This window comes from Kogia breviceps, chromosome 2 (genome assembly GCF_026419965.1).
Source record: "Kogia breviceps isolate mKogBre1 chromosome 2, mKogBre1 haplotype 1, whole genome shotgun sequence".
Taxonomy (NCBI): domain Eukaryota; kingdom Metazoa; phylum Chordata; class Mammalia; order Artiodactyla; family Physeteridae; genus Kogia; species Kogia breviceps.
Genome location: NC_081311.1, coordinates 92,533,322 through 92,547,954, shown reverse-complemented (window position 1 = coordinate 92,547,954; position 14,633 = coordinate 92,533,322). Strand labels below are relative to the sequence as shown.

The 14,633-nt window shown below is 41.9% G+C and overlaps 1 protein-coding gene across 1 annotated transcript in view; it reads left to right on the top strand.

Moving 5' to 3' along the window:
* The window catches only part of CNTNAP5 (contactin associated protein family member 5), an 857,380-nt gene that overhangs the window by 798,202 nt on the left and 44,545 nt on the right, over positions 1–14,633 (top strand). The window contains exons 20-21 of the mRNA XM_059053215.2: positions 4,407–4,537; positions 12,552–12,639. Of these exons, the coding sequence (XP_058909198.2) occupies positions 4,407–4,537; positions 12,552–12,639 (219 nt within the window). The remainder of the gene's footprint in view (positions 1–4,406; positions 4,538–12,551; positions 12,640–14,633) is intronic.

Sequence of the window (14,633 nt, the reverse complement as noted above, 5' to 3'; positions counted from 1 at the left end):
GTTTAGAGCCCTTTATGGGGTCCCTCTTTACAAGAATAAGTCCAAATTCTTTGTCCTTCTAATACAAGCCTTCTGCATGTGGATTCTATCTTTATTACCGCTCTCTTCCAAGTTCTAGGGTTTTAGTTTTTCCATCTTTCAAAATGAGGAAGTTGGTTGGGTGAATATGTGCCAAGGTTCTCATCAGCCCTACTGGCCTATGGGTCTATACTTCAAGCATGGTAACATTCAGACACATTGCTCTGCTTATATCTCTACAGCTACATAAGCATAGTACTGTTTTTTTTCTTTATTGCCTAATTCAGTTCTACCTTCTTCAATAAATTTCTTTCTCTGAAACACTGTTTCTCATGACCTCAACCCTGTAACTTCTCATTGTCTTCACTCTTTTGAATTCACAAAACATGTATCTATATTGTCTATCAAATCACTTACCTTTCCCTTTGCCCAACCATCCACCTCTCTATTCATCAACTATCTATTTGACCAGACATGTCTTCGGAGGCAACATGATCTAGTGGGAGGAACATACGCTTTAAAGTTCTATACTCCTGGGTTTGAATCCCATTTCATTATGAATATCATTACTATTATTTTTATTATTATGTTTTACTTGTAGAGCATTTTACTCCACTGAAATTCTACTTTCTAATCTGAGAATCTGATAAAAAATATCTTTAGTACCAGATTAAAAACCTAATGTATATGTATAGCTGATTAACTTCGTCATACAGCAGAAACTAACACACCATAGTAAAGCAATTATACTCCAATAAAGATGTTAAAATAAATAAATAAATAAATAACCCAATACATGGTAGGCATATAAGCAGACAAGTATGACCTTGCTTTTGCCTGCTTCAGATTATGAACTCCTTAAAGGTAGAGTTATAACATTATAACTATTTGTTAATTTAGTATCTGACACACAGTAGACATTGAATAATTGCTAGTTTATAATGTCAATGAAGTGGTAATAACATTCTCCAGAGTGGCCATTTTATTCAACAAATGCCTTTTGGCAACTTGAGATAGCACACCCTGTGTTATTCTCTATAGACGCAAAGATGAATGAGCGCCTGTTCCTCCTAGAGAAGCTTACGTTCAAGGAGAAAGACAAGCAAAGCATGATACACTGAGGTTGTTACTAAAAGTGAGCACAGTGACAATATAGGAAGGAAAGATACTATCAGTTTTGGGAGCAAGTGGAGACCTAGGTCACATCAGGTGGGTCTTAATGAAGGAGAAGTGGTTGTCATAGAGATAAGGAGGCAGGGGTGGTCCCAGAAGAAGAGAAAGTGCACAAAGGCAAAAGGAGGAGCATCATTTGGGGAGTGTTATTTGGGATAGTTCAGTTGTGTTTCAGTTATGAAAAATATGTATGTGATAAAGTTGGAAGGTAAGAAAAGGACTTTGCATGTCAGGCTAAGCAGTTGGAATGTTTCATGTAAAATTAAGGAGCCTTGGAATTTTTTAAGCAGTGGAATCACATGGCCAAGTAAGTCTGTGTTAGAATACTCACACTAAAGACAGTATGGAAGACAGACTAGTGTAGGAAAACTGGCAAAGTGGGAACACGTAAAACACAACAAAGTGATGTTCTTGAAAAAAATGAGGTGTGAGAATCTTTCTCCTAAGGCCCAAATCGAGACGCTGAACTAGATATATAGTTGGAATTTCCAATTCCGAGTTTCTAGTCCATAATTTTCATCTTCTCATGAGAAGGTGACTGTCAAGAAGAATATAAATAGTAAAATGGTTTACTAAAAGGAATATAGTTATCATTTGTAGAGTATTAAAGCAGCTTTGAATATAGGTCTATCAGAGAAACACAGGGAGAAGCCATGCCTAGAGCCTTTGAGAGAACAGTTCAGACTTCTAGCCTCCAGAATTTGACACAATCGATTTATGTTGTTTTGAAAAGAATGAAAGGAAAGAAGGAAGGAAGGAAGGAGGGAGGGAGGGAAGGAAAGAAGGAAGGGGCAATAAGCAAGTAAATAGACAGCACAACCCAATACATGTTAGGCTAGAAGTGAGCACAGGATCTATAGGAGCAGAAGAGGGCACCTTGGAGAAGCCAGGTAAGGCTTCCTGGAAGAGGTAACCCGGTGCTTACTTTTGGAGTTTGGGTAGGAATAAGCTTAAAGGGAAGAGTCTAAGTGGAAGACCGTTCTTGGCTGAGACGAACACATGGAACCCTGTGTTCCATGGGAAAACCATGCTCTTTCGAGAGAACTAGATTTTGTTTCTGAGTCCATCACTTACTATGAATGCTGAAAAGTTTTGCCTCCCTGCACCTCTGTTCCTTCATCAATCAAATGCAGGAAGGAACAAAAAACTGTTCTAGATGAAAGAGGAGTCATAAGCAGGAACTCAAGCATAATAGAAGCTGAGGGGTGGTAATTTTGTCCAGAAAGTAGCAAGGAAGTTTAACAGAGTGTGACTACATCCTCTTTGATTTAAAATAGATTCCTTATCATTGTGTTTAAATACAATTTTTTTTTTTGGAATCAGGTTTCTCTTCGACATTTTTTTAAAGGACATTGATAATACCTGTTGCATAGTTCTAAAAATGACGATATGGGTTTTGCCTGGAGACCTAAAAAAGTGAGGCTAGATACAGCTAGAGTGCTCCAATATTAATAAGAGCCATTAAAACTTTTATAGCATAGTTGCCGGTGACCAAAGGTCATTCCATTATATGTATGTTTATTCCAGAAGCATATTTGGAAAAGTCTTAACTGGGGCTCAAATCAATTTCTAATTTCCACGCTGTGAACATCTTATTTCAGCCCATATTCACACACCCGCAGATGCATGCCCTTTATAATGTAGCAATGTCAACATATGCTAACAGAAAAAAAAAAAAAAAAGAAATGGAGAACACACAGGAGGGGATACATTATAGTTCCCTGAATAAATTGTAGTGAACACCTGTCTAAGACCATCCTTTTGTTGTTGTTGTTGTTGTTTAGATTCAGAGCATCTTCCCTCTGTCAGTTCCCTGTCTATTGGACTATAAACTTGCAAAGTTTACCATTATGTTAAACACTTTTGGATGCAAAGGTAGTGGTGGGAGCCTCTAGGGAGGAAATGGAAGCAGAGAGATGAATCATAAAAAGGAGATAGAAGAGGGCTTTAGGACAATGAACTTTTTGGGGTCCCGGGTAATGCCATCCAAGAAGCTGACAGTAACCTCATGACACCAGAATATACACTAGAAGGAGAGACGTGTCTCTTTGCTCACTGACCAAGCAGCTGAATACAAAGCTGAGGGGAAGGTGATCAATGAGCCTCTGGCCCTGACTGTCACCGTCTCACCCCAGTGCCTCCTATAAGACTGGAGTCAGCCCTTAATGGTGTCAAACTTATATTGAAAAGCCATGGGTTGACTTTCTCCTCCTAGGAGCTGTGTGACAATGAGTTAGCAAGAGGTTTCGGGAGCTCTTCTTAGGGTACTTAGGGAGTCACTGATTGCATCAAACCTCCTAAGAAGGTGAGATCAATATCTGCAGAGCTCTAGAAGAAATGGTTGAGGTGTTTTAGACCTAAACTGGAATGCTGGGGAAGATATGGAATAAATACCCTGACAGGGTCCTGGTTGAGATTACTGACATCTGAGATGGATGGTTGCTAGGCAGGTGTTGGTAAAGATGTATAAAATGGAAGTGATTTCTAAAATGGATAGGTACATAGAGAATGTGTGTATGAATGACCCACACAGTGGTATGGTAAGAGAGTCCCAAATAACTTCAAGGAATGTGGTCCTTATCACCATGCCTGACACATAATTATCACACGCTGATTTATTTTATTGGGTTGAATTATATATTAGGAACCCAAGTTCTTAGAAATAGAAGGAGCCGGAAAGAGCATGCCAGCCACCATCCCACTAGTTCACAGGATGGGCCCTTTCCCTTCCCCTGGCAGGCCTCTTGCCCCATGCCTGAGCTCGTCTCTGCACCAAATATGCTACTGCTAGGGAGCTATGATTAGTTTTTAAGTGAGAAAATACACCCCCAATGAAGGGAGTTCTAGGAAATGGTAGGAATTGAAAAGAGCGTGGGAAAAGATTTTATCTTATTAAAGTTTTCACAATCCACTTACAAAATAGACTTGTGGTTGTTTTATTTTCCAAACTGGTATTTTGGTTTCTGATAACACACGCACACATACACGCACACACATGCACATACAAAAGTATTTCAGCTATACTCAGGATTTTTAATATGGACCTAGATGCTATAGTCACAAGATATGTCATACCTTTTAAAAATGTGAATAATGAAAAGATTGAGACATAGGTCCCTAGAAAACAGTCACAATCAATTAAAAGACAATCTGATCATATTTTTGCATTTATGGCTCGTATCTTTAATTCTAATGTCTAATGTTTGTCTCTCCAGGGAGCTTACAAGTTCGCTACCAGCTAAGCAAGGAAGAAACCCATGTATTCACCATCGATACAGAGAACTTTGCCAACAGAAGACTGCACCACCTGAAGATTAACCGAGAGGGCAGAGTGTTTACCATTCAGGTACCTTACTTCCCTTCTTCTCATTCAGCCAAATGTGCCTTTGGTGCTCAATACAACTTTTCTGAGCTTCGACCCCAAGCCAACTGTGCAGCCAAGTTCTGGGGACAGGTAAAAACCACACTCAGCCCTAGCCTTTGGAGAATTAGAATAGTGGTCCTCAGAGTGCATCCCCCTCATCAGCATCAGTATCACTTGGGACCTTGTAAGAAATACTAAGTCTTGGGCTCCACATCAGATCTACGTAATCAGAAACTTTTGTGGGGAGAGGGGGGAGAGGCGGAACAGGTGATGCTGATAACTGTTCAGTTTTGATAACCCCTGAACTGTAGCATAATGAGGAAATCACAAGGGATGGGTAAAGACTGTGGGAGGTGTGTGTACAGGTGATACAGGAGCATGGATGAGGGGACCCACCTCATCTGGGCATCAGTACGGGTAACCCTGAACAACAAGGAGGGGAGGTTAGGAGCACCGACCCCCCACCCAGTCAAAAACTTGAGTATAACTTATAGGTGGCCCTCACTGTCTTCAGTTCCTCTGCATCCACAGTTCCCCATCTGTGGATTCAACCCATGGAGGATCCCGTAGTACTGTTGTATAATATGTACTGTTGAAAAAATTCCTCATATAAGTGGACCTGCACAGTTCAAACACATGTTGTCCAAAGATCAACAGTACTTACATTCTGGAGGAAGTTAGGAGTAAATTGAGTCTTGACGTTGATTTCGAATTGGCTGGGTGGGGAAGAAAAAGAGGCAGAGGGTCCCAGTGAGCCCCTGCAAAGCTGTCTGAAAGAGCAGAGTGCGTGTCAGGCACTCCATAGAATTCCCGGGGTCTTGGTATAAAGAGGAGCATCAGGCAATAGTGGATCGCAATAGAAAATGGGCAGAGTCCAGACCATCCCCCTTTAGAATCATGACCTCAGGTGAGCTCTTAAATCTGCCCAGAAATCACCCCTTAGTCTTTGTTAATTCATCCATCCTCCTGATCTCCTAGATGGCAATTTTAAACTTTCCCTCTCTCTCCTTAGACCGCTGACAATTGCAATTCAATCTCCACTCTTGGTAGATGACTTCACTTCCTTCTTTCTGTGAAAGAATGTAGCATTCAGAAGAGAACATCCACACGCTCTCAGCACATTTCTCCACCTACTTCCATCTGTGTCCGTGCACCCCTTTCCCTCCTGTTGCTGAAAACGAACAGCTAATGGCTCTAGCGAAGACCTGGCCAATCACTTGTGGGCCAGATCTCATACCTAGTGGAGAGTATCACTGCATCATTACCGTCCTCACCTTGCTTTACAGCATTTTTCCACCTCTACTTAATGGCTTCCCAAAGCATAAGGCATGCACGTATTACGGGCATTAAAGAAAACCAAAAACATGAACCAAAAAGTACAGTGTCAGGAGGGAAGGAAAACTCACTCCTTATCTGACTCCATGCACTGCCCCATTTTCTCTTTCAGTTTATTGCCCAATTCCTTGGAAATGTTGATTATAGGCTTGTTCTCCAAATTTCCTCCTCCTTTTTCTTAAACCTACCCAATGAAGGTTTGTCACTGAGCGGCCACAAAATCGCACTTCTCAAGAGAGCAGTGGCCGGACCTGACCGGATCCAATGGTCTTTTCCTCATTTGTCTTTCACTGGCATTTGACACAGTGACCTTTTCTTTTGTATAGATGCTTTTCCATGATGGTTTATTACAGGATATTGAGTAGAGTTCCCTGTGCTCTACAGCAGGACCTTGTTGTTTATCTAGTTTATATATAGTAGTGTGTTTATGTTAATCTCAACCTCCCAATTTATCCCTCCCCCACTCCCTTTCCCCTTTGGTAACTGTAAGTTTGTTCTCTATGTCTGTGAGTCTGTTTCTGTTTCATAAATAAGTTCATCTGTATCATTTTTTAGATTACACATATGAGTGATATCATATGACATCTGTCTTTGTCTGGTTTACTTCACTTAGTTTGATAATCTCTAGGTCCATCCATGTTACTGCAAATGACATTATTTCATTCTTTTTTATGGCTGGGTAATATTACATTGTATGTATATATCATATCTTCTTTATCTGTTCACCTGTCGATGTACACTTCGACTGCTTCCCTGTCCTGGCTATTGCAGATAGTACTGTTATGAGCATTGGGGTTCATGTACGTTTTCTTATTAGAGTTTTCTCTGGATATTTGTCTGGGAATGGGATTGCTGGATCACATGAGTTGCCTTTAATTGACATACCCGTGCGCCTCTTTTCATTCCCCTATATCCTCTTCTGAACACAGCAACCCAGAGTGATCCTATTAAAACATTAGTCAGATGGTGAAACTCTTCTGTCCAGACCCCTTCCATGGTTTCCTTTTTTTTCTTTTTAACATCTTTATCGGAGTATAACTGTTTTACAGTGGTGCGTTAGTTTCTGCTTTACAACAAAGTGAATCAGTTAAACGTATACATATGTTCCCATATATCTTCCCTCTTGCGTCTCCCTCCCTCCCACCCTCCCTATCCCACCCCTCTAGGTGGTCAAAAAGCACCGAGCTGATCTCCCTGTGCTATGTGGCATGGTTTCCTTTCTTATGCAGAGTAAAGCCAAAGATCTTGCAGTGGCTCAAGAGCACCTCCATGACTGCACACACCTTGCTCGCTTCCTGCTGTGACTTCTCTGATCTCACCTATTCCTGTCCCCTCTGTAACTCCACTCAGGCCACTCTGGCCTGCTTGCTATTTCCAGAGCTCTTGAATATGCTTGAGTTTGCTTTGCCTAGAACACGATTGTTCATGTATCTACATTGCTCTACCTGTACTTGTACTTCCTCAGGACTTCACTCAAAATTTGACTCAAGGATGTCATCTTTGGGTGCCTTATTTAATACAGCAATCCAGCTCCTTGACTTCAATCCTAAACCACTTAAGCACTATCTAGCATCCAGTACAACATATCTATTTATCTAATTTCTTGTCCTGTCTCTCTCCTCTAGAATGTAAGCTTCATGAGGCCAGGGATTCTTGTTTATTTTCATTACCATGGAACCCCCAATTTATCAATCAGTTTCTTACATATAGCAGGTCCTTAATAAATATTTTTGACCTAGGTGAATTAATTCCACAAGGCTTATGTGGAGAAGATTAAATTAGCCCTGTGGAGAGGGGAAGGGAAACCACTGGATTTTAGGCAGGGAAAGTAGCATGGGTAGCCTTTTGTTTCCAGAGGCTCACGGTGATTGCTCCATGGAAGTACACATTTGGGAGCCATGAGATATATAGGACGGAGACCAGGCAGGAAGAGAAGAGAAGGGCCTCAACTAGTGCAGTGGGGTAGCCAATGAGAGGAAGACTTGAGAAAGGTCTGGAAGGAATGTCAGTAGCCTTAGGTGACTGTCTGGATATGGATTATGGGATAAGTCAAGACTGAATATTCATTTTTTGATTGGGGGGAAGTTCAGGAACATTGGCAAATATAGGACACAATCACCGTTCCTGAATGATTATAATTTAATGGACTCACCTCTAGTATTGACTCTTGAAATAAGAGTTAAAAGTCTTTGGGTTGAGGCCAGATTAGAGGACAAAGGAGGTGGAAATGATGACATCTTTTTTGAACACGTCTTGACTGAGGCCTTGACGGGACATCTAGGCTGCATGCTGGTGGGCATTTGCATATATGACCCCTTCTCTTTTTCTTTCTATTTCCTGTCTTCTTTCCACAAACAGAAGGCACAAATAGGTCAGTGAGAGAACAATGGGTACTCCCTTCTCTTCTCCATCTCAAGGGTTCCCACCAATCAGTCAATAGTCAATGATAAGCACATATCGGTGGAAGACATACCATTTCCAAAGCACAGAAGTCGCAGAAAAAAATGGAGACAGAGAGTTTCTTTGTTTTTTAACTTTAAATCAATTTATTGACATAGTCACATGACATACTTGTCTCTGTGACACTCCCACCCCCCCACCCCCCCTTGCCCTATCTCTTCTCCTTCCTCCCAACTTAGAACAAGCCTTCCCTGGCGATCCAGTGGTTAGGACCCTGTGCTTTCACTGTCGAGGGCGCAGGTTCAGTCCCTGGTTGGGGAACTAAGATCCCGTATGGCTTGCGCAGCCAAATTTAAAAAGCAACAACAACAAAAACCAAAACCACAACAAAAAAATAAGAAGAAAAAAAGGAGCAAGCTATTTAGTAAAAACAGAAAGGGGTAAGCTACTGTTCCATCTCAGTCTCAGGCATTACTCAGAACCAGTTATAAAGAGAGGGCAGATGGTTAGCATATACTCAGCCAGCCAGAGGCCTCCAGTAGCTAAGAACAGACCCTCCCACAAGGTATAGTCTTGAGTTGCTAGTCCTTCTCCTCTCTGCTCTGTGTGACTCTAGGAAGGAGTCCTTAGGGGACCAGGGCTGCAGGCAAGAGTGAGAAATCCTGGTGATGATTTGAGAATTGTCATTTGGCCAGTGGTTTCTAAGGCTCAGGTGCCCCGACCCGTGCCCTGGTGGTGGAGGTAAAATCTACAGGGTCCCTACTTAAAATATATTAATATCATTAAACAGATTAACCCAGGTTACCAAAATGCTAGCATACTTATGAGCTGTAAAGAAGGAGGAGGCCCAGCATTTTCAATCCATGGAGTTAATGTCTTCCTTTGAGAGGTGAAGACCCTGAGATCAAGAGAGGGATCCCTAGTGTGGGGCAGGCTTGGGTGTAAATCCCAGCTCCATCACTTATGCTCTGGGATCTTAGATGGGTTATGCACCTTTCTGAGGTTCAGTCTATTTATCTATGAAAAAAGTTTGAGTGTTGTGGGAATGGGCTGGGGTGCAAATGCAGCTGAGCTCAGTCGGTTCTGGTAAAGTTTCTGTGAAAGAGCATAACCAAAAGACCAAGCACAAAGTTTGGCGTCTAGGGCTCACAAAAAAAGATTTGTTCAATTTCCCTCCTTTTTTCATCTCATTTAATGACTTGACAAGACCACTGGGCACCCTTGATTCTGAGATTAACAAAGCTTCTCGAGACCAGATTACAAATTTTAGGCACCCTAAAGTTTAAAGGACTGTGGTACTTCACTCCCTCACCACCTCACCAAGAGCAGTTAAAAAGAAAAGCAATCCTAAAGCATAAAATAAACATAAGGGAATATAACATAATAATGTATTTCTCATTGAAGACTTCAGTGATTGCCTAGCCCCTATCATAAAGATTGAGGTCCTAGAAATAAATATTTGTGGTACAACCCCCCACTTTTTTCGCTTTTGCCCTGTTCATTTGCTAAGCTTTTCAAATGGGTAACCCAGCACCTGAGTCAGTACTAAGGGTGCCCTCAGGTGCACTCAGGTGCCCTCACTCCACGTCAGGGCTGGAATCCATTCCCCAACTATCTCAAGCCTTCTTTGAGTCATCCTACCTTCATCTCCAAACCTTTATAAATACTTATTAAAAAAATAATCCTTTGATTAAGTGTCATTCACCTCCTTCTCCCCCTTATCTGTCATCTGGTTAAAGTAGAAAGGACCAGGTAAGTTCCCACAAAGCAGAACAGTAGGACAAGAATGACTCATATACTAGAACAATTAGCTCTTCCAAGCGGGACAGTGTTGAGGGAATGAATCACTTGCATAGGAAATTGATCCTTTGGAGCCTGGGGAGGAGGTGAGAGGCAGAAGCTAGAGGAATCTCAGCTCAACTTTCAGTTCTAGGAACCCTTCTACTGCTCTCCACTCAGCAGAGAATTCCCACTCACTTTAGCCTCCTCTCCAACCTGGGCAACAAAACATGAGAAGAGGCACCCTGCCCCTTGCTGGAAGAGACGGTTCCAGAGTGTAGCTGAGAGCTCTGAGATAAGGCAGAGAGAAAACTCCCTCAGGGCAAGGACTGAATCTGGGCATTAAATAGATTGCAAGTGAGGACCATGGGTATGAAAAACCCTATGTTGTATAAAGGTGTGGAGGCCACCAGGGCAGCCAGAGGCATCCTGATGTTGTGATGGATGCTGTCTTCACAGCCCAAAAGATAGAAAGGGAATCAGTACAGGATGTTCGTTTATTCACTCAACAAACCTATCTTTGGAGTTACTTTCCCATTTTTTATAGTAGGACCTACAGAAAACATATATCAATAAGATGTCCTCGAAGAGCCAATAGTTTAGTGGGGAAAAATGAGGGAGAGAGAGAGAGGAGAGAGAGAGAGAGAGAGAGAGAGAGAGAGAGAGAGAGCGAGCGAGCAGATCATTAAAATACAGCATCTTAGGGCTTCCCCGGTGGCGCAGTGGTTGAGAGTCCGCCTGCCGATGCAGGGGACACGGGCTCGTGCCCTGGTCCCGGAAGATCCCACGTGCCGAGGAGCGGCTGGGCCCGTGAGCCATGGCCGCTGAGCATGCGTGTCCGGAGCCTGTGCTCCTCAACGGGAGAGGCCACAACAGTGAGAGGCCCACGTACCAAAAATAAATAAATAAATAAAAAATAAAATAAAATACAGCATCTTAAATGCAAGTTTAGAGGTAGAAAAAAATAAAAAGGCACCATGAAACAGAGAACAGGATCAATTAATCTCACCAAGGCATCAAGGAAAGCTTCCGGGAGGAGGTGGACTCTGGGAACACTTAGAACAGTATCTGGCACATAGAAGGTGCTCAAACATTTGTTGAATGAATTTTGTAGAAATTCAGAAATAAGAACACACAGTGATTGTCTACAAGCTGCTCAAGCATCTAGAGAGGTATGGACAAGTGAAGCAAACTCCATACTGTGTGGTTGGCAGGCCACATGCTGAGGGGACACTGCTGTGTGATGCTGTGTGGCCTTGCCCAAGTTTGTGATCTCTGTGACATCAGTTCCACCATCTGAAATACAGGGGTAATAATGTCTGTTTCACAGTATTATAGGGAAGAATGCATTTTGAAGGATACTTTAGTATGGTGTATCATACATACCGAGTCTTCAATAAATAACAAGTATTATTAAAGCATAATCTCATGAGTGAAAAAGAAATAAACCATATAATCACAAGTCACAGCCACTGACTTCCTTCACAACAGAAACCACCGCAGGACCCAGAGTCCTGGAAGAGGGTCACTGAGCAGCCGTGGGTGCAGAAGGAGGTCCTGGTGGAGGGAGCTGGGAGGGCTGGGTATGTGTCCTGATCAGGGGACGGGCATGCAGCCGACGGGGTCTTAGTCTCCTCTTCCTACAGATGAACAGTGATATGTTACAAGGATCCTTCCCAGGGATAACATCATATGAATATTCAGAGTAGAGCCGGGAAGAAACTGGTAGGGTTTGACTAGACAGAAAAAACCTGGGGATGGATGGGAAACGATGCCTTGAAATGGGGAGGAGAACAAAGAGATGGAACTGGAATTAACAATGTGTGTGGAAAGGAGGGTTCCCTAAAGAATGACCCTAGAGATAAAGTCCCAAAGAATCTCCCTCGTGGCTTTCACTCATCTGCAAAATGGGATTATCATCTGTTCATGTTGACGGCAGCTGTTCGGCTAGCCTCCCCTCCCCAGGGTCAAACCTTTTGTCAAACTGAAATATGCACTCAGGAAAATCCCCCAGGGCACCCACGAATGAGGCCAGGTCAGAATGGTTGGAGCAAAGGAGGCGGTAATGGTTTTAAAGACCAAATGGGGAGAAGGGGGGAGAGATTGGGAATGAATGCCTGCTTTCCTTTTAATGTTAATCCTGCACGGCGAGCATTCTTGAAAGGCTTCATTTGTTTGCTTGTTTGCAGCAAAGAATTTGGTGAGAAACTCTCAGTGGGGAGATAAATACCTGTCAAAAGCTGTACAGAATTTCCCAGGGAGGAGACTTGTGTGAAAGCCTTTATTTCACCAAGAGTAAAGAAACGGGTATTTTAAGTGCATTGTGGGAGAATTAGTGAGACATTTCTCATCTCTCCAGAGAGAAAGTCCCAGAGAGGGCTCTCCCCTGCGTGTGTTTTCAAAGCTGTTTCATATGGGAGTGTTTTATGTCCTGGACATGCGGACTTCTGCTGATGCCTCTTTGTTTTCTCTTTTCCTGCAGATGGATCAACACCTTGGACTCAGTTATAACTTCTCCTCCGAGGTTGAGTTCAGGGCTGTCAGGTCCCTCACTTTGGGCAAAGTCACAGGTTTGTTTTTCTAGTCCATGCCTTTCCGGCAGGCTGTGTTCAAATAAATAAAGTAATAAATAATTTTCATCAGGGGAAACACCAGGATGCGGATAATATCCAAGATGTAGAACCAAGAGTCCTGCTATGGGAGGCTGAGAGGTACGTGTGGCAGGACCAGAAAGTGGCATGAATATCTACTTTGTAGAATCCCGAGTAAGGTAAATGAACAAAGTGATTCACCAAAATAATTATTTTTACATAATTTCAAATTAATTAACTTAAAGCGTTTGCTGAATTCTTTAAATTTATGTAAATTTCACTTAAATAATTTAAGGATTTGAACAACCCAATTATTTAATTCTGTAAGTCCTTAATCTGTTTTCTAATTTATCAGAAATTCAAAGAGGATTGGAATCTCCTGCGGTAATAATGGACGTCCTTTTTTTCCTACAGGAAGTTCTGTGAATTTTCATTTTATGTCCAATGATGATTTTTATTAGGTGGAGGCAAGATTGAAATTTTTATATCTTCTCGGTGAATTGAACTTGTTTTTCACACTGAAGTAATATTTTTTAACTTTAATGTCTCTGTGCTTAATCTAGTTTGTTATTAATATAGCTAATTCGGTTTTGCTTTAGTTGGTATTTGCCTGGTATATCATTTTCCATATTTCACTTTCAATCTTTTATTTTTTTAGCCTTATATATGATCTTGTGAAGAGCTATAGCTAAATACTGCATTTTTATCCAGTTTGGCCATCTTCTATTTTATAAATTGGCAAATGTAAGCCCCTGTGCATTTGGGGGTTACTTGTATGATTGGATTTGTTTCTGCCTCTTTATTTCCTACTTGTCAACTTTCCTGTGATTCTAGCATGTTCTTTCTTATTCTCTCAGTCACAGTACAGTGCAGAAAACATTAGTAACCCGAGGCATTTTAAGCAGGAGTGGATTTAATTCAGGAAATAAGTTGCTTTTAAAATTGTGGCCACACTTAGTGTGTGCATTCTTGTTAGAGTAACTCCCCAGGCAGCTCTGAGCTCCTGAGTGGGGAGCTATTAACTCCCAGGCCATCCCTAATGCGAGGCTAGAGTCCAGATGCCACTGTGGCCGCAGTGACATGTGTCCACTCCCAAGAGGTGGAGAAGGTCTCTTAGAAAGGGTGGCAGAGAATACTTCAGGGTACCATGACTTTGCTGGCCAGTAGAAAAAGCTGAAAAGGCAGAAGAATGACTCCTGTCACACCATAGCCTTCCAGATTCATAAACAGTATTTAATTTCCAGAACATAATGTGCATCCAGAAATCTATCTGCTGTCAGGTCTGGGAAATGTCAGTTTTAGTTGCTAAAATGGCAGTTGAATGAGCCAATCGACAGTGACTGACTTCTAGATTGAATTTTACATTTATTTCTTATTCCATTCCCCCCTCCTACTAATAATTATTATTATTTTATGTAGACACTGCTTTTTTGATTTATTAATTCAGTCACTAATTTGTTGGAACCTTCTACTTTCTACCAGATTCGATTTCCTTGTTTCTGAAGTAAATTCTTTTGAAGTTTTTTCTGTATAAGGGGTCCTTTATCTGAAAACAGGAGTTTCACCTTTCATCTTTATTCCTGGAAGATAATTTTGCTAGACGTACAACTCGACATTGAAGGATTTATCCATGGGTGTGATGGAGCCAGCTCACAGTGGCTCATAAGGACCGGTTACATACATCTCTGCCCAGTTCTGCTTTCGGTGATGTCACAAGGGTAGTTTGAAATCAGCCATCCTGGGAGTGTTTACTCCAGGAGCTCAGAAATTCTGCAAGTCAGGGCTCCCCCGCTGCTAGACACCCAGGTTAAACCCTCACCAGCACAACACTGGACTCTTCTGATCTGTGTTGAAAAGCTGACTATCAGCCTGTCCTGCCTTTGAAAGTGCTCTGACCACCACCACTCCCAACACCCAAAACCTCCTTTTAAGGTCATTTCTTTTAATTTGGTGTTTGGCAGTCTTATTACCAT